General features: G+C 46.0%; 1 protein-coding gene across 4 annotated transcripts; it reads left to right on the top strand.

Moving 5' to 3' along the window:
* The first annotated feature begins 585 nt into the window (after positions 1-585).
* Positions 586-19,984, top strand: GP2 (glycoprotein 2). Of its 4 annotated transcripts, none has more exons than XM_043456473.1 (12): positions 586-2,207; positions 3,508-3,607; positions 4,806-4,981; positions 7,473-7,913; positions 8,405-8,515; positions 9,702-9,919; positions 10,415-10,563; positions 11,662-11,907; positions 12,788-12,950; positions 14,601-14,685; positions 16,154-16,198; positions 19,502-19,984. In XM_043456473.1, the coding sequence occupies exons 3-12, from the start codon at positions 4,894-4,896 to the stop codon at positions 19,558-19,560; spliced, it is 1,605 nt and encodes a 534-aa protein (XP_043312408.1). In that variant the 5' UTR covers positions 586-2,207; positions 3,508-3,607; positions 4,806-4,893; the 3' UTR covers positions 19,561-19,984. The 4 variants fall into 4 exon arrangements, with proteins under 4 accessions (XP_043312408.1, XP_043312409.1, XP_043312411.1 ...); XM_043456474.1 differs by having other exon boundaries at positions 4,786-4,981; XM_043456476.1 differs by having other exon boundaries at positions 587-2,207; positions 4,810-4,981.
* Positions 19,985-20,564: the final 580 nt, after the last annotated feature.

Here is a 20,564-nt window from a genome sequence, read left to right as displayed (position 1 = left end):
TCTCAAGTTAAGGAACCTCTTATCACACACAGACGTGCACTGAATCCCCACGCCCGCTGCCTTTATGTCAGAGCTATGGGAGGACGTCCAGGGTCAGATGGGCCAGCTAGATGTGTGCACAATCTATACTTTGATTCCGGTACAAGACAACATAAAAAAATGAAAACAAGGGTCAACAGCCAGGAGGAAAAAATATATCAGAATTTATCCCTTTATCCCTCTGTTCCTTTTTCCCCCTTCCCTTTATGTTTCACTCTTGTTTGCTATCTAATAGTTGTTCAACTCAATATTTGACAAGTATTTTGAGCATAGATTCAAGACTTGACACTTTTATAGGTAGCAGGGAAATTACCAGTGATCAGAACAGAGCCCTTGCTGATAAGGACCTTATGTTTAAAGGGGGGATAAGTTTAAACAATAGCTATGTGATAAGCCACCTGGGGCTTCCCAGTTGGCACTAGTGGTAAAGAACCTGCCTGCCAGTGCAGGAGACATAAAGAGACGTAGCTTCGATCCCTGGGTCAGGAAGGTCCCCTGGAAGAGAGCATGGCAACCCACTCCAGTATTCTTGCCTGGAGAATCCCCATGCGCAGAGGAGCCTGGTGGGTCACAGTCCATAGGGTGGCAAAGAGTCAGACATGACTGAAGCAACTGACAGGGGGGCAGGGGGAAACAGCAGTAATAAGGCGAAGAAGGTGTTAGTTTACACAGGATGACTGGGGAAAGGTCTCACTGAGATGCAGAAACTGAGAGAAGAAAATGAATATCTGAGGAAGACTACCAGTGGTGGGCCAGCAAGTGCAAATGCCTTGAGGCCTTGTGTCTTTCTACCAAGCTTTCACTGAGACTTGGACACCTAAAGTTTGAGGCATCACTCACAGGAAAGGGTCTTAAACATACATACTGTCATTTTTGTCCATTTGCTAACTCAACTAGTACTTACTAGGTGCTCATTAGAACTGCAAAGATAAGATTGAAATCTGCAAAGACCTTACAACCTTCAGAGGAAGACAGATACATTAGTGGGTAATTGAGTGCAACTGCAATCAGCCCAGAGAGGCACAGGAACACAGATGAGCAGCTCCAGCCAACCTGTGGAATTTAGGAAAGACTTCCTGGGAGAGGCAAGCCTGAAGGTAAGCGGTAGCAAGAGGCTGGGCACAGAGTGATCCAAGCAAGCATATGGTATGCTGGGAGAAGCTGTAGATGAGGTGGGAGCTGTGAACAGGGGTCAGATCCCAGGATACTTCACATGCAATTGGTGGGGAATAATGCAGAGAGGTGATGCCGTGACATCTGGCTGCAGGGAGATAACAGAATCAAAGGGGAAAAGAACAAAAGAGACCCAGTAGGCAGCTGTTAAAATCACTCTTCTAAGAGATGATGGTGGCCTGACTTAAGGTTGATGAAATGGGCATGAAGAAGGAAAGATAGGTTCACAAATATTTGAGATATTAGCAATTACTGAAAATGTTAGACTGAGGGGTAAAGGCAGGAACCAGGTTTCTAGTTCAGGTGACCAGGTGAGCAGTGGTGCCGATTATTAAGATAGATGATGCAATGAGGAGAGCAGGATATAGGGGAAATGATGAGTTAGGATGTGGACCTGCTAAGGTTCAAGGTGCCTTGAGCATCTCAGTCCAAGTAAAGCAGTCCAGCAGGCACCTGGGAAGGTGGATCTGAAATTAAGGAAGTAGTCAGGGATGGAGGTACAGATTTGGAACTCATCAGCCTGTGGATGGTACTTGAAACCGTGAGATAACTTGACACCTCCCAGGGAGATTCCCTGGAGTAACAGAGATAAGACCCAGCAGCCCTCTCAAGGACAACTGGAGGAAGAAGGTAATTATCATGACAATGATCATGATAATTTTAGAGCACAAGTATCCAGATAGAGGAGAATAAAGAAAGCAATTGGTGCAGGGGAGTCAGGGAAACGCAGAGTGCCTAAAGGAAGCAGCAAAAAAATCCATTGACAAGAGGCCAGGGAAAATGCCCAGTGGACTTGCATAAGAGGGGACGTTTGCAAGGCAGTCTTAGCCATATGCCTCAAACAGTCCACGGGGTCGCAAAGAGTCAATCATGACTGAGCAACTTCACTTTCACTTTCAGATTGGAATGGAGAAGTCAGAGACAGGTGGAGGAACTGATTTTGAAAAGAGGAAAGATCACCTTATCAGAAGCTGGGGAGGAGGTGGAAAGTGGAGGTAGGTGTTTATGTTTCTAGAGGAAGGGGACACAAAGTTGAGCGAGGTCAAGTGTGATGGCCTACATTTTCTTGAAGTGGAACGTAAGACACCTGCTGAGAACAGAGAAAGGGGGAGAGTGAAGTGAGTAGGAATGGCCGCAGAGACTGTTTAAAAGAAAGAAGGTTGAGAGTGGCCACTGGGGAGACTAGGGTGGGTACCTGGTTTAAAGGAATGGACACGTGGGCTATTTTGTGGGCTCAGATGGATTTCTGAATCCAGCATTTGTAGTTGTTGTAAGTTCCACATTTAGGGGTTTCTTCTCCAAATGCACTATGTTTAAGAAGGTGGCTTGTCCATCTCTGCTTTGTCCATGTTGAGTTTTTGCTGGAAGGTGTTACCAAGGCAGGACCCCCAGCTCCCAGGACCCCCAGCTCCCTGACCCTGTAGCCTTGGCTCCTTGAAGAGTCCCAGAGTAACACAGAAAGGCAATGGCCATTGATTCTGCTGAAGCTTTGACTCTTTTGTTAATTCCATAATATCCACTTTCCTACAAAGCCAGGTTCAAGCTTGAAATTTAAAAGTCCAAGATCTTCAGCTTCCTCTCAGTTCTCTACCTCCCAGTCTCTGGGGTGGCCCACATATGGACAGGCTTTTCAGATGCTTATTTTGTCCAAGGGTCTAGGCTAGCCTTTGCTAGTCTGTGATTCACATGTCTCCAGATTGGCCTTTCCCAGACTTCTCAGCATGGAGCATCTGCAGTTGGGTAGATTCTATGGGCCAAAAACGAGAAACACCCATCCGCCCTTCTTTATTTAGTCCCTGGTCCTAACTGACTTCAAGTTGAGTGGTTCCAGACAGAAACAGAAGTGTTTTAAGGTGATTAGCTAGGAATGCAAGAAACAATTGGAAATCTATTGTGCAAACAAGTGCCTGTTTGATTTCTCTCCACTTCCCTTTGGATATTAAGCTTCCTTTTGATTAATGTTTGGTTTCCAGTAATAAACATGGTACTACTTTATGGTTTCATTGTGAGGATTAAATGTGAGAAATAATGGGTACAAAGCAGTGCTCAGGTGTGTTCAGCATTTAGTACATGCTGCTCTTGTTTATAGAGAAGCATTTGCATGGAGGAGAGACTGTTGGAAGGGTTACCTGCGGCGGGGCGGGGCGGGGGGGGGGGGCGGGGGCGCGGTGGGCAGGGGCTGTGGGAACAAAGGGGCCTTCCCTTCTCCACCCTTTCTGGTAAATTGTTTATCTTACCTGCACCCAACCAACCCAGTGTATGCCTGGGAAGCTAACATCTCTGCACCAATCCTAGAGAGCCACATGGGTGGGAAACAGCAATAAAAGGACGGTCCACAGCAGATGTGCATTTCCACAGTCAGAGAAGGAAGAACATTCCGCGTTCTCACCACCAGGTAAGTCCTGCTTCGAGCCCCAGAAGGCTTTCTCCCCAGCCTGGGGGCCTCCTCTGATACTTGACCCTTTCAGAACCCAGCAAGGAGTTTGGACCCTGGCCTTTATTGAAGACTCCAGATAGCACTGTATTTCCAGTTCAACTGTGCCTCCAGCTATATGCTGGCTGCTCCAGGGCAAAAAGTGCCCCCTTCCCTTGTCTCTGGACACTGCCTGCCCCCTACTCCCCAGGAAGACAGGCGTCTACTTAGGATTTCACCTCCAAGAATTACCAGTCCCGGGCACTCTCTCATAACATAGCCACGATATCCCTTCCAGAAACAAACTTCTATCTTCAATTGAAGTCTTTCAGAGGTTGTAGGACATTATCCAAAGAGTTTCCCATTTGAGAAAAGAATTTCCCAGAAGAGGAGATGTTATTTGTTTGAGTGTTGGCAGGCTCTTCACAGTTCCTTGTTTCTATCCACTCCCTCCTTGCTTCTTATTCACACATCCCTCAAATGTCTCCTGAGCACCTCTTGTGCTCTGGGCACCGTGTGAGGAGCCCATGATGGGCTCAGTCTGACATGGTCTCACCCTCACAGACATCTACATACACAGAGGACGCTTCAGGCTCTCTCAGCATGGTGCGTGATGCACAGAACCGAGAAAGGGGAGCGGCTACTTTTGTCTGCAGACATTCATAGCACGGTCACCCTCCCCTCCATCCAGTCTCCAAGAGCCTCTACCTTGATCCGAGTAGGAACTGCCCTGAGACCTTTTAGGACATTCAGTAGTCTTGGCTGGCTCTGTGCTTGCCTTTGGTTCTCTTGCTGTCAACCTCTGGTTCTCTTGTTGTCAACCTCACCCACTTGACAAATCTCCTGCTCCTGTTATAACATCTCTTTTCTGTAAGTCACAGAAAGGACTTGAAAACAATACAGGCTTTATGAAAGAAACCATCAGAACATTTCTGAGAAAATGGGCCTAAGCAACCTATTTCACTTCCAGCATAGTACTTGCACATAGGAGGAATTCAATAAATATTTCTGGGATTAATTTACTCTGTGTCGCAGCTATTTCATCTGTAAAATGGGAATGATAAATATACCTTCCTGGAGGGTGGTTTGGTGTCTTAAATGAGCTAAGGTGTGCAAGGGGCTTGGTACAAGTCATGTGCTATCTGATGTGAGTTCCCTAGTTCCCTTCTTACCCCTGCAGTCAGGGGAACAACCTCCGTCTCCCTGATCGTATCTGGGTCTCCCCACGACCACTGCATGGAGAGTCTGCAGGTTGCTGAGTGACCCGCATGTCTCAGCTCCTGGAAAGGATGACTTCTATCCTGTGGCTGGCCCTGGCCTCCTACATTCTGACCCTGTCATCTACAGAGCAGCAAGGTGAGTACTCTGTTCACCTGGCATCTCAGATGACCCGTGATACCTGGAGAGGCAGCAGGGGAGAGCAGAAAATGTGGTTCAGGGTCAGTGAGGAGACAGGGGCATGATAAAAACCTGAGGGAAACAAGATGAGAGAAACCGGGATCTAGTCACAGTCTCTCAAAGAGCCAAATCAGAAATTCCCCCTCAAGGGCAGTGAGAGCCAGCTAAAAGCTCCTATGCCGATATGGTGGCAATCAGAGTGCTGGGGTTCATGAGGACATGAAGCACCCAGTCCCTCTGTGCCTTGTTTTGGCAAGCATCTCTCTTTCCTCCAGATCAGTTTTCTTATCTGTAAAATGAAGAGACCAGGCTTAGTGATCTCTCTGTGGTCCCTCCAAAGATCCATGGATTGGGCATCTTAGACGCTTGTAGAAAGGGTTCTCAGGCTTTGCACAAGGGTGAAAATTTCTGCCTGTGTCCTGTGGAGGGGGCTGGAGGCACTGAGCTCATGGCCTCCGTTGGGAAAATAGTGTGTGCAGTAACCAATCCAAGAATAATAAGTGCAGTGACTTCTTTCCTTAAAACAAGCATGTACACAAGCAAGGCTTGAAAAGCTCTTTCCTTAAAAGTTCCTCTAATGTGATCCCAGCTTTGTGGGGATGGACTGAGCCCCAGTAATCAATGCATCAGTGCTGGGCACACGATCACCCATTAAATAGTTTAATGCATCAAAAGAAAAAAAGGAATGTGACCCTGGTAGAATATACTTAATTCATCATGAGGGCATTTGTACTATTCAGCATCTCAGAACTAGAGGAGAGAACTAGCTTGAACTACTAGGCTCCAGGGCTGTGCATGCCATTTTACACCTAGTACCTCATTTAACCTTCTAACAGCTTTTTAAAGGTTTATTCTCCCAAATGGGGCGTGCATATTCCGAAATGAGGTTGCATGGCAAACTCTTAACTGCAGGGGCAAGAGTTCACTTCTTGATTGGGAAACTAAGATCCCACATGCTTCAGGGTATAGCCAAAAAAAAAAAGAGAGAGAGAGAGAGAGAATTTTTGGTAGCTAAGCTATATGTACTTTTCTTCATGGGTATTAAATCATATAACTAATACATCATACCTATGGATACTATTCCTTAGGATGAAATGAATCTATAAAGAGAATCACTGAAAGAAACATATGAAATATATAATGACCTTGTTAATCACTCAATACAAAATAAAAGGTTTTTAAAAAATTTAAAAAGTAAACTACAGGCATCAGTGCATTTTATCTGTAAATATTTCAGCATGCAAATGATTAGTCTGAGTTCAATATTACTTTCAGTTGTTTTTTTTCTTTTTTGAGATAAACTTAAACACAATAAATGTACAAAATTTAAGTGTATAAATAAAGAGAAAAAAACACATGAGACAAATACAAGGACAACCATGACCTAAAGTATAGGAATGGATGATATTTGTATTAGCTTACAGGTGGTGTTTTGCAGAAGAGTCTCAGGGGAATTAAACCATCTGCCAAGGTCAGCCAGCCAGCAGGTGCAGAGCTGGATTTAAACCCAGACTGTCTGGCCTATGACTTCCTCCCTGTGTCCACCCCTGCTTTACTTCTCCAGATCTTTACATATCACAGTCCTTGAATCTGTTAAAAACCATGAGACCAGCAATGGGGAATGGCCCTATTAGACCCAGTGGTTCTCAGTTGGGGGTGATTTTGCTTTTCAGGGGACAATTGGCAATATCTGGAAACAACTTCAGGGAGGAGTACTCTTGGCATCTAGGAAGAAAACTCAAGGAAGCTGCTAAACATCCTACAGAGCACGGGACAGCGCCCATCCCCTCATAGAATTATCCAGCCTGAGTATCAGTAGAGCTGAGACTGAGAAATCACCATCTACTGATAAAGGAAAAATCTCTATGATATACTAAATAATAAATGCAAGTGGAAAGAAAGCTGTACAGTATTAAACCCATTTTTATTAAAAAAAAACAAAAACTGTGTTTTAAACATATGCATAGGAAGGGTCCGAAAACTGTATGACAAATTTATGGTTACGTCTGGGAATGGAATGCACTATGACAGGTGTCGTTTCTACTTTATTCAGTTTAATGACCTTTGAGTTTTCTCCCATGAGCCTGTACTGCATTTCCAATGGGGAAAACAAATACTGGCAGGCAGAACCACAGAGTGTGGTGGCAGAGGGGAGCCCTGCGCAGGTCCAGAGCCCGGATCAACACTGAGGCTCAGTATGGGTGACACCCTCCGGGGCTATGCAGAGAGGGTGGGGACTCTGATGTCCTTAATGCCTATAATATACCACACAAAGCCCTCACTGTTATTCTGACCCCAAGGCGATGAAGGCTGATGGGCAACTGACGGATCGGGTGCCTCTTGCCCTCACTGCATTCCCTAGCATTCCCAAAACAGAGCGTGTAGGGCACAAAAACCCTGTCGGCCCCAGGGTCTGCTCCGTAAACCCAAGCATACCCTCATTCTCCAGGTTACAGCAACTCCACTGACACCGGTTCCTATGAAGAGGACCTGGATTGCGGAGCCCCTGGCACCCCAGACGCCCAGTTCTGTTTTGACCCCTGCCAGAATTACACCCTCCTGAATGAACCCTTTCGAAGCACGGAGAACACAGAAGACCTCCAGGGCTGTGACAGTGACAAACACGGCTGGTACCGATTTGTGGGGGACGGAGGGGTCAGGATGCCGGAGTCCTGTGTCCCCGCATTCCGATGCCAGACGTCTGCGCCCCTGTGGCTGAATGGCACCCACCCCAGCCTTGGGGAGGGCATCGTCAGCCGCACCGCCTGTGCCCACTGGAGTGCCAACTGCTGCCTCTGGAAGACAGAGGTGCTGGTGAAGGCCTGCCCGGGCCCATACCACGTGTATCAGTTGGAGGGCACCCCTCAATGCAACCTGAGATACTGCACAGGTGAGTGGGGCGGGGCAGCCTGGTGAAGTGCCCAGGGTCAGTAAAGTGGGCGCAGCGGGGCAGGAGGAGACTGAACAGAACAGCCTCGATTCAGCGCCTGCAGTGGGCACAGACAGGTTAAGCCATTCTCCCAACATCACAGAGCTGGAAATGTGGCAGAACCAGATTTGAACCTAGCACCCCAGCTCCACGATCCACACGCTACCCCCACCCCCACGAGGTCTACACGTGAACTGAAAGAGTTCATGCGTGGAAAGTTCTGGGAACAGCACCTGCCCTGTAGTCAAAGCACCAGGATGGCAGCTCCAAGGTTCTCACCCCACCTGACCGGGAGTTGGGAAATTCAAGTTTGAGGCTTATCGCTTCCACCAAAGTTGGTGCAACCCTTGCCAAACATGGCAAATCTTCTGTAGAATGATAAGGTAGGCCTTGGTGGCCTCAAGTCCACCCTGCTATGCACCCTGATCTTCTTCCTCCATGCCTCATCCCAGACCCTACCACCTCGGAGGACAAGTGTGATAGGACCTGCCGCCCCGAGGAAGAGTGTCGCCTGGTCAGTGGCACCTGGGGCTGCTTCTGCAGAGAGGACCTCAACGTCTCCGGTGAGCGCTGGGACTGTGCTGACCCAGCGGGCAGGGCAGGAGGGAGGGAGCTCCCAAGGGTCAGGACTAGGTGTGGATCACAGTCAGTGGTGGTGGAACCGGGGTCCGCGGAGGAGACGTGCCCAGCCAGTGAGTTTGCAAGGATGCGGGCAAGGGTGGGGCACATTTCCAGGTCAGCCACTGGACTGCGGCCTCAGGAATGGGTGGGCTTGACTCACGAGGGACAAAGATACTGAGGATGAGGACTCTGCCGGTGTTGGAAGTTGTGTTCAGGTGTCGGCATGGTCTCCACGTGAGGAACAGGGGCAGTCTCCTGTCAGTCTTGGATTTGTCGGGTGGGGTCTGGGACCTGGGACCAGCCACTACCCTCTCTGAAACTTAATGTCCTTATCTGTAAAATGCAGTGAGATAATAATTAAAAAAAAAAAAAGAACCACCATGCAGGGCTTTTATGAGAATTTGGTAAGAACAGTCCAAATGGGCAGGCTCTGGAGGTGATGTTCTTGTCATCCCAGCAGGTAAGCAAGCATAGGCAGGTGACCCACGGCTACAGATGAGCCGTAAGCCCTGGGTGGGAGTTGGGGGAGCTTCCCAGTGAGACAATCTCCTTCCCTCCTAGACTCGAATGAGGGCCTCTGAGTCTTGCTTTGGGCACAAGCCTGCTTTCCTCTGTGCATACTCCTCACCCCTGAGGAGGAGAGAGTGTTCTATGTTGAGGGACAAGAAGGAGCCTGTCACCTATCCGTGGTGGCAAGTGTGTCCTTCTACTCCACATGCAGAGAGATCACCTTTCATATGGGAGAATCATTTTCTGTTTTCAGGGAAACAGAGAGGTGTGTCAGAGTGTGGCTCTTGCATTAGTTGCAACTTAAGTAACTTTAATTCAAAATAATCAATACACCATTTGGCATATTTTGAGATCATCTACTCTGGGTCCCAACGGGGACCAGATGTGAGAGCCTTCGCCAAGCCTGCACACAGCATGCTTGGAAATCTTGGCCCGGGGCATCTTGGCCAGCCTCACCTACCGCAAGCCTGAGTGTAAACCCCACGTGGGCCTCAGGCCCCTCTAGTCTCCCCAGCCTCCTTGTGGGCAAGGTGGTTTGCCAAAGGGCACAGTGTGCGAGCTCTGCCCACTCCTTCCAGACCCCTATCCACTCTACCTACCTTCCCCTCGACTTTCCAGATGTGCACAGTTTGCAGCCTCAGCTGGACTGTGGGGACAAGGAGATCAAAGTGTCACTGGACAAGTGTCTGCTGGGAAGCCTGGGTTTTGGAGATGAGGTCCATGCCTACCTGCGAGACGGGAACTGGAACTGCAGCAGCCTCGGGCAGAGTGAAGAGGAGAACTGGATATCCGTGACCAATCCCACCCAGGCTGGTGCCTGCGGAAACATTCTGGAGGTGAGTGATGTTTATATCCCTGCTGCCAGAGTGCAGGAGCTCGGCAGGGGAGGTCTGTCTCAGTAACTGTGAGTCCCTGGACAAGTCACTTAGCCTACACGGACCTCTAGGGGCATGTGAGATTACACATGTTGGTCCAGGAGGCAGCTTAGAATAGGCTTGATGCTTAAGCTCAGTAAATGAAAGCTATGATTATGATTCTTTCACTTAGGGATGATGTGGGAGGGGTTCACAAAGGAGCAAGCGTGGCAGTTCCTGACTGTTCCTGAAAGTCAGCAGTTTATTCTTCTAGTTTTCGATCTGGGGTCCTCATTCCCCTTCCAATAAAGTGCCAGTGCCCCTGGGGGAGGAGGCCCACTGCCCCCATGAGATCAGAGGACAGGGTTGTCCGCTTGATTGACAGCATCAGCTCTGGAGTCACACACACCTGAATCCCAGATACACTTGTACCTGCATCCATGTCGACATATATGTGGTCTTGTTTTTATGCCAAAGAGTAACCAGACCCATGCCATCTACAAAAACACCCTCTCCTTGGTCAATGATTTCATCATCAGAGACACCATCCTCAGCATCAGCTTCCAGTGTGCCTACCCACTGGACATGAAAGTGAGCCTTCAAACTGCCCTGCAGCCCATTGTAAGGTATGGCACTGATCTTTCCCCTTTGACCTATACCCCTGACTGACTTCACGCACATTTTATCATGTCCACAGGATGCTGCCCACCTCCCTCAGGAACTTCCATTCATTCCACAAATATTTGTTGATTATGTATTAGGATGTTTGGCATGAACAAATCAGGCATAGAATATTTTATGGATATTGAAGATTATTACTATGAAGCAATGCAACGACATGAAACAGTGTTAATTAAATAAGCTGAGGAACAGAAGAGCATGATGATTTCATTTATCTTGAGGTAGAAAGGCATTAAACAACTCGTTATATCAAAAATCATTTACAAGTGAGATGCAGGCAATGTAGAGGAGGCACAGGGTGCTGTGGGAGCAGGAAACAAGGGTCCCTGACCTCATCTTGGTTGGGGAGGAAAGCTGGGGGCAGGAAGCTTCCCTGCACATGTGGGATTTAAGCCAGACCAGCTTTGAATGGATAAACTCATCAAATATAGAACCAAATAGCAATTTGGGTGAAATTCAATTTGGGTAGGGGGTCTCGTCGTTTGTTCACTGCTATCTAACTGTGCCTGGAATGGTCCCTGTTGAAGGAATTCCTCGGCATTCCTAGATGTGCTAGGAGACTTTCTGGGGTATTAGAAACCCAGAGTGCCTGTCCCCATTACCTTTTTGTCTCCTGGGCTCACAGAATGGCAGAATCAGGATTAGAAATTTTGTTAGTTCAATTTCTAGTTTTCAGTCTGTAATATGTTGGGGCCCAAGGTTCATAAAAAAATAAATATTAAAGCTATTTTATTTATCTTGTTAAAATTGATGTTTCACTGAAAATTATGTTGCACTGAAAATTAGCCCAGTTCTACAGGTGAGAAGATGGAGGTGTTCTTTGAGTGAAGGAGGTATGCAGGAAAGACTGGTAGGAAACCTGAAGTCAGACATCCGTTTGTTGAGTTTAATGCCTAGAAGATAGTAAATGTTTGATATAAGTAAATGAATAGTGCATTTAGGAATCAAAGGTGTGCCTCTGGCTTCATAATCTTATGCAAGTGTGGGACTTGATTTTATTCTCACTGTTCAAAACCTCACTCTTGTGGTTTTTGTGTTCACAGTTCCCTGAACATCACTATGGATGGGGAGGGAGAGTTCACTGTCCGGATGGCCCTCTTTCAAGACCAGGACTACAGGTCTCCCTATGAAGGGACCGCAGTCGTTCTGTCTGTTGAATCCATGCTCTATGTGGGCGCCATCTTGGAGAGAGGGGACACGTCCCGATTTAACCTGGTGTTGAAGAACTGCTATGCCACGCCCACTGGAGACAAGACTGACCCTGTGAAATACTTCATCATCAGGAACAGGTAACTGGACAATCTGGGGTTATCTTTCGACTTCAATGAGGTTTGGGGTAGAGAACAGTGATCAGCTCATCCCTGCCTGGCAGATGTGTAAATCGGCTTGCCTCTTTTGGAAAACAATTCGGTATGACATGAGCAGACCCTTTGACTCAGAAATATCTCTCCTGAAATTGTAGCCTTAAAAGATTAATGCACAATAGATGGGCAAGGTAAAGAAGTGCCAGTTATTTTTCATTTCAGTATCTTTTATCATTTTGGCAGTAGGGTCATAGATCAAAGGGGACTTTTATACTGAGGCTAACACTGACTAAACAACATGAAAACAGTGTGTTATGGGACAAAATATTATTGGATATTGTTAACTGGCAAACACAAAGGAAAATGCCTATCTATAGATCATGATTCAAACTGTAGTAAAAATACTAGTGAGTATTTAGCATAGAGTTTAGCTGTGTGCCAAGCATTGTGCCAAGCAGAATACAAGGATTATCTCATTAAATGCTCACATCAACCCTAGGAAGTACATATTCCTGTCCCTACTTTTCAGAGAAGAAAACTGAGGTTCAGTAAAATTAAGTAATCAGCTCACGATCATTTAGTTAGAAAGTGGGTTGGGTTGAAATTTGAAATCAGTCTGTCTCATTCTGGGGACTGTAGGCCCCCAAATTTAAATCATGTGAGTTTATTGGTCACATTGTGGAGAAAACCAGGACGAATAGAAGTCTGTGCTATAGGTTGGAATAAACCTTGGTTGGGGGGTGGGGAGGCTCTTTATTTCTCTCCAATGTTGTTTTTACATTGGATGCAGATTAGAAATGCAATTAGAGCTCAGACCCCCTGAGTTTTCCTAGAAGCTAGATCCTTATCTCTGTCACCCTCCCAGTTGCCCAAATCAACATGATTCCACTATCTCCGTGGAAGAGAATGGGGTGTCAGCGGAAAGCCGGTTCTCAGTTCAGATGTTCAGGTTTGCTGGAAATTATGACCTAGTTTTCCTGCATTGCGAGGTTTCTCTCTGCGACTTCATTAAAGAAGAGTGCCAACCGGTGAGTATCTCTTCGGACTAAACTATCCAGTGCCTGAGATGGGGCCTGGTACCTCCATATATGTTTATTGGAATTATGGATGGATTGAAAGAAGAAAGGGTGGGAAGGAGAAAGGAAGGGAGGAAGGGAGAGAAAGAAAATCAGATAGATGATGAAAGGGAAAGATGGATGGATGGATGAATTAATGGAAGGGAGGGAAGAAGAAACAGAGAAAGAGAGGGAAGAAAGGATGAATGGATATAACTTAAGTCTCTAAAAGCTCATGTGTAAGTAATTAGAGTATCCCCAGGAATCATATTAGATGAAAGAGCGTGTCTACTACGTTTGCTTGGTACAGAACATTTTAAATGATTTTAATAATAGCTGACTTCTTTTAGTGCTTACTCTGTGTCAGATCAGTTCAGTTCAGTTGCTCAGTCGTGTCCGACTCTTTGTGACCCCATAGACTGTAGCACATCAGGCTTCCGTGTCCATCACCAACTCCCAGAGCTTGCTCAAACTCATGTTCATCAAGTCGGTGATGCCATCCAACCACCTCATCCTCTGTCGTCCCCTTCTCCTCCTGCCTTCAATCTTTCCCAGCATCAGGGTCTTTTCAAATGAGTCAGTTTTTCGCATCAGGTGGCCAAAGTTTTGGAGTTTCGGCTTCAGCATCAGTCCTTCCAAAGAATATTCAGGACAGATCTCCTTTAGGATGGACTGGTTGGATCTCCTTGCAGTCCAAGGGACTCTCAAGAGTCTTCTCCAACACCACAGTTCAAAAGCATCAGTTCTTTGGTTCTCAGCTTTCTTTATAGTCCAACTCTCACATCCATACATGACTACTGGAAAAATCATAGATTTGACTAGATGGACCTTTGTTGACAAACTAATGTCTCTTCTTTTTAATATGCTGTCTAGGTTGGTCATAACTTTTCTTCTAAGGAGCAAGCATTTTTTAATTTCATGGCTGCAATCACCATCTGCAGTGATTTTGGAGGCCAAGAAAATAAAGTCTGTCACTGTTTCCATTGTTTCCCCATCTATTTGCCATGAAGTGATGGGACAGGATGCCATGATCTTGGTTTTTTGAATGTTGAGTTTTAAGCCTGTGTCAAGCACCATTCTAAAACTTTTATATGCCTTATCCAATTTAATTCTCACAGCACACTTTTAAGTAGATTCTTTTATCAACCACATCTTACAGGTGAAGGAACTGAGCTCAGAGAGGTTACTTGCCTAAGGGTCTCAGAGCTAGAAAGTACCAGGGCTGAGTATGCTCTGGCTGAGGTGTGACTTACATGCCCATTTTCTTAACCCAGATTCAACACTGCCTACTAACAGTTGGCATTTCTTGAGTGCTTGCTGTGTGCCAGTATGTTGCACACATATTTCCTATTAAACTTCACAGCCAAGATATGATTTAATAATAGTAGAGAGGTATTGTCATTTATCCCAAGTTAGACAACTGGAAAAAAAGAGAGGAGATTCAAACCCAGGTTCATTTGACATGACTGAGAATTCTCTAGACTGAGAAAACCACAGCACCAGAGTCAGGATCATATCGTGGGTGGGGGCCCATTCCTGGGCCAGAGCTGTTCATGGCAGGAGCACTTTGGATAGGAACGTGCCTTTACATTTTGATATAATGAGAATTCTCCATCCCCACAGTCTTGCTCAAGAAGTCAACTCCGCAGTGAAGGAGTGGCTATTGACCCAGCCCGGGTTCTAGATCTGGGACCCATCACTCGCAAAGGTAAGAAGTAGCCAAGTCCTGCTGATGGCTCCAGCTGGCCAAGTGCTGACCATTAACCTCAGGTGCCTGGGGGTCACCAACTTAACAGCCCAGGTCCTTTTCTGCCTGCTCAGGAAACCCAGTGGTGAATGCATCTTTCCAGGAGATGTTCTGGGTAATGATAATAGCATTTGCCACTTGTGCTGGGCTTCCTGTGTGCTAGAGATCAGGCTAAGCTCTCAGAATGCACTGACTCAATCCTCCCCGACTGCATCCATTTTACAGGTGAGAAACTGAAGCTCAGAGAGATTAAGTGACTCACCTAAGATCACCCACTCATGAGCAGCTGGAGTTAGCGTTGAACACCGCTCAGGCTGATTCCCAAGCATGTGTCTTTTGTCGTTTTCCTCCAGCCAGGTGCCTATAACTCAATCCCTTTGAGGTCTAAGTGCTAAACCAACTTAGGTTTCTGAAGAATGACCATGTTTCTCAAAATCCAGTTATGGCGTTCTGGGGCATGACGTAGGAGAAGCTTTCCAAACGCTCCTTAAATTTTCATCTGTCTATCCCGCAGGTTAGCAGCACTCTCATGGCTTTTACTTGCACTGAATTGACAGAATCAAGAAATCCAAAAAACTGAAAGCATTTTTTCTGTCCTAGAGAAATTAAGGAGCAATAACATTAATAATGGGTTTCCCAGGTGGCCCTAGTGGGAAAGAACCCACCTGCCAATACGGAGACATAAAAGACCCTGGCTCAATTCCTAGAACAGGAAGATCCCCTGGAGGAGGGCATGGCAACCCACTCCAGTATTCTTGCCTGGAGAATCCCATGGACAGAGGAGCCTGGTGGGCTACAGTCCATAGGGTCGCAAAGAGTCGGAAACGACTAAAGCGACTTAGCACGCATGCAACATTAATAATATTAATAGTAGTAACATTAATAATAATACCTCCTGCCTGGCACCATATTGATATGCATCATCACATGGAATGTTCACAACAGTCTAGGGACATAAGCACTATTACCACTACCATTCTCCAGATAAGCAAACTGAGGCTGTCTCATGAAGAAGCCTCTGCCTCTAGTTATCTTGTTCTTTTATTGAATCTTCCACTAGAAGCTCATGTATTGTCACAGGGTGGATCAGGGAGGAGGGAGGAGGGATTGAGAACTTCCACTTTGTAAGCAGGTAGACTGGGGTTCGAATCCAAACTCTTCCACTTATTGGCAGACATTGCTGAGCCTCAGTCTTCTCATCTGTCAAATGGGAATGAGAACACTCTTCACAAATCTCTCAGGGGGATTAAGTTTCAAATGCCTGAAATGTGTTTTGAAAGGTACTTGCTAAATAATAGATGTTTCCACAATGTGGACTGCCAGTGACTGCGATGACCAGGTCCAGGAGGTCTTGGAGCAACTATGGCTACAGAGCCATAGCCAGCGGAGCATGACTGTGGAAACCCTCACCTTCTGATCTTGTCTCCAGGTGCCCAGGCTCTTGGTGTCATGAGTGGAACACCCAGCACTGCAGGTACATTATTTTCTCTCGCCTTTCCCACAGCCCTCCCTCCCAACTCTCCTTTTTAAATCAAGGCATATTTATTTAGCTTCTTCTATGTGCCAGGCCCCAAGAACTGTGCTAAGAACTATGAACCCTGAAATGAATCAAATCCTAGACTGGCTCTAGAGATGCTCACAGTGCAGCAGGAGCGCCATCATTAGACCAAAAAATGTTTATTGAGCACCAACTGTGTTAGGCATTGTTATTGGCGCTAAAGCTATAGTGGTGAATGGTACAGGTCAGTTGCCTGCCTTAATGGAGATTGTGTTCCAGTTTCAAAATAGATTAAAAAAAAGTTAAGAAGGCAGTTTAGAAATAGAAGAGAATGATGATGTGATAGAAAGTTACCAGCATGGGTAATACTGCCTTCAACAACACAGAAGTTGATTTCTCTCACACATAAATGAAGTCAATAAGGCAAGCAATCCAGGACTAGCAGGCCAGCATCATGAGGTCATCAAGAATCCAGACTCTCTTCTTGGGTTAGGGAAGGCTAGCTCCTAATCAAGAGAGCGAGGCTCTGAAGGCATTGGTTCAGGGATCACAATCCATAGGAGCCTCTATCCAGATGATCCCACCCCATGTTCCTCAGCCCCCAGGTTTTTCCAACCAGGGCTCTGACATTGTTGCAAAGCTGCCGAGACAGACCATTCAACCATCTTTTAAGCCTGGCAACTACAATGAGTCCAAATTTGCTCCTCAGGGGTATCCACTCTCCTAATGCTGGAGATAAGGGCCTCTTACAAAGTTACCTACCAAAGAGACACTCTGGCTCTCTCACTTGGCCCTAACTATTAAAACCCCTCCATTTCTCATCTTTCTGCAATAGGGCATTACTATAAAGCAGTAGTAATTAACTAAGTCCATTTCCCCTGTACTTAAAGGGGAATCATTGCACTGGACAGAGAATTCCCCTCCTCAATAGGAACGTTCTCTTGAGTCACTAACTGATGAAATTTTTTAGCAATGATTTTGCTACCTTATGATGGGGACTACTCATGCCACACATACTAGTTGGGATTGGGTTCTAAAAAAAAAACAAAAGAATCCAGGCTCCTTCCATTTCACCCCTCTACTATGTTTAGGATGTGGCCATCATACTCATGGTCCAAGATGGCAGACAGAACACCAATCTTTGTATCTAGGCCAGGATGGAGGGAACTTGGAAGAAGTCAATGACTTTTAAGAAACAATCCTGGAAGCTGACACCTTATATCTTCACTTACGTCTCATTGATCAGTGCTGAGTCACATGGCCACATCTGGCTGCAAAGGAAGTTGGGAAATAGTCTTTATCCTGGATGGTCACACACCCAACCAATGTTTGATGGATCTGTTAACAAGATAAGGAAGGAAGAATGAATATCAAAATGGATAAATAGTCAAAAAATATTTTGAAGGAGGTAATATTTGAACTAAATGAGAAAAAGGAGCCAGGTATGCAAATATTAGCAGAACAAGCCCTGTAGGAAAAATGCACAACTGTTGCAAAAATGAGATACTCATATAAGCAAATAAATCACAAGCAAGTAGATAGTGCAGAAGAGTAATTAATTGTATTGGATAAGATTAGAAGAGAATTTCAGCTGATGTTAACATCTGAATGTGGTTTTGATGAATGAATTGGAGTTCAGTAGGGAGACAAATCTAAGAAATATATTTTGGTCCAAAGGGAAAGCAATGCTATTAAGATTTCACTATCCCCCAAAATGGCCTATACTGGTCAACCCAGACATTAAAAAGTTCTGCCCATCCTCAAATCTCCAACTAGGTAACAGTCTAAATGTTTCCAAGTAACCTCAGTGCTAACATTCAGACAATGCTCAGAAAAGCAGTACTCATCGAAGATGGTTAGAGCTCAGACTGCAAGCAGCTTGAGGTCAGGGACCTCAATCTCATTCATTTCTTCCAGGCCTTTGGGTTAGCATAGTCCCTGGAACAGCCTGGCTTCACAATGGACTTTGCTAAATTGACTAATTTCTTGGTGGGTACTGGTTTCTGGAGACTTTTGAAAATGGAGGGAATCACTCCAACCTGATGTGGTAGCAGATTACCGCAAGAGTACACTCATGGTTTTCATAGTTTGCTATTTCCCACAGCCATTTATGACATTTTAGAATTAATTGAACATCAACCTATGTTTCGTAATTATAAACTGGTTGTCATATAATGATATATTTCTGAAAATTGTGATATTCTTCTCCCTCTCCCTCCTAAGGATATCAGCAAGTTATTTTGAAATTTAGGGCTTAGGGAGCCACTGTAATCTGGTATTGGGTGGAAGGGGCTTGCACATGCCTTTCCTAGGTCCTCTAATATGAGACAGCTATGATCCAGGAGACAAGCCCTTCTTTAACCCTTAGTATACAGTAATGTTCAGAAGAGATATGATTCCAACCTCCCAGATCTTAGAGTCTGATTTTCAAAACCAATACTTACCTGGTGTTTACCATGCGTCAGGCACTGTTCTAAATGTTTGCTATGAGTTCACTCATTCACCTTACAAAAATCTCATGTAGCAATAGCTGTTAGTAATGATCTTATTTTGCACACAAGGACTTTCAGGCACAGAGAGGTTCAATAACTCGCCTGGGCCTGCATAGCTAGTTGCAGAGCTGGGATTCTAAACTAAGTAGTCAGGCGTCAGAGGTAATGCTTTTTTAACCTCTCTCTCTGCCCTCAGTGTCTTTCTGCCTCTTCAGTATTAGAGTGAGTAATGCTAGCTACTGTGACAAGCGAGCCACAGCTTTCTGTGCTTTTATGCAACAGTTTATTTCCCATGAAATCACTGGAAGATGCAGCTCAGTGCCCTTTACAGTCATTAGGAACTGGAGTTCTTACCTTCTGGTAAATTCTGGGAACTCTGCTGTCCCTTGAAAGTCCCCTCTTGGAGCCTCTGCATCTGGTCCCTAGATGCTGGATGAGGGAGCATGGAAAATTATGTAGGAGGCTTTAAGAACCAGGTCTAAAAGCGGCACATGTGACTTCTACCCACATTCTACTGGTCAGATCTAGTCATACGGTCCTACCTACTGCAATGCATGTGGGAAAAAGTACCTTCCTGCGTGCCCACAGGGAAATGACGTGTTTGGTGGTGGTGAGTCAGCTTTGCCTCTACAACATGGCCCTTTGCCACCTCCCAGGGGCGGAAATCTAAAATGGATATTAAGGATACTCTGGCTTTGTCATCCTTGTCCAGCAGACGATAGGGATGCCTCATGTTGGCTGCTGAGTTCCAGAGCCCAGCACCCGACAGTCCTCTCTTGTGTTTCAGGGTTCCTGGTGGCCTGGTCCGTGGTTCTCCTGCCTGTCCTCCTGGCTGGGCTGCTCTGAGAGCTCAGCTGGGCATCTGGCCTTGAAGCTTGTGTTCTTCCCTCTGGCGATGGCTTCCAGTCACCCTGCCACTCTGCTGGTTCTGTCTTCAAACAAATCACGTAGTCTCCAGGCCTGACTAGTTTTGGAGAAAAAGAAGAGCTTCCCCTCATTTAACACTCTCAATGCCTTTATATTCCTCTTTTTCTCATGGTGGGGGCTCTGATACCTGGCCTGACTGACTTTTCTCATTCATTAGCAGGCTCTTGAAAGCAAACTTGCTAGGTGCTTGTGTGTCTACAAGTATAACATATGTTCACAGCTTCAGGGAAGAGGGGCTATGTCAATGAGGGGAAGGAGCAGGGGCAGAGCTTGTAAATGAGGTACCCTCCACGATCTGCTGAAGTACCTCCATTCTGACTGCCAATAAATTGAACAGACTGATGTTTGCTTTCACCTCACTTCCTCTGGTGTATTTCCATCATGGTTTCAACAATTTCTATGGAAACATGTTGTAACATGGCCAGTTTTGGAGAACTTGCACCAGAGAGGACTAGTCCCCATTGCTCTGCTGACCCCGCCACACTGCAGACCTGCTTTGACATACCTGGAACTATACAAACTCCTACCCCTGGGACCTGGATGCTAGAAGAACTGCTCAGTTTGGGTGCAGAGATGTTGTCTCCCAAGAGCACACCTCTAGTGATAAATAGTGATGCCCTTGCTCTGAAGGGTTCAGCAGGGAATCCCAGTATAAAATAATGCACCAATTCTGCCCTGAGGATATAGCAGCAGAGCCTGGAGGGTGAGCAAAATCCCTTTCTGGAAACCTTGAATGAACCTTCACAAAGATTCCACAAAGATGCCTCAGATAGAGAATGCTATGCTTGAGGCCCCTCCAAGCCAGCTTCAGGGAAAGGGCTTCAGGACAGGATTAAGGCTAGGAGATCAGCAGGAGTGCATGCATGGTCCTGTCCGACTCTTTGAGACCCCATGGATTGTAGCCGCCAGGTTTCTCTGTCCAT

Source organism: Cervus canadensis, chromosome 32 (genome assembly GCF_019320065.1).
Source record: "Cervus canadensis isolate Bull #8, Minnesota chromosome 32, ASM1932006v1, whole genome shotgun sequence".
Lineage (NCBI taxonomy): Eukaryota > Metazoa > Chordata > Mammalia > Artiodactyla > Cervidae > Cervus > Cervus canadensis.
This window is presented reverse-complemented; position numbering and strand designations above follow the sequence as displayed.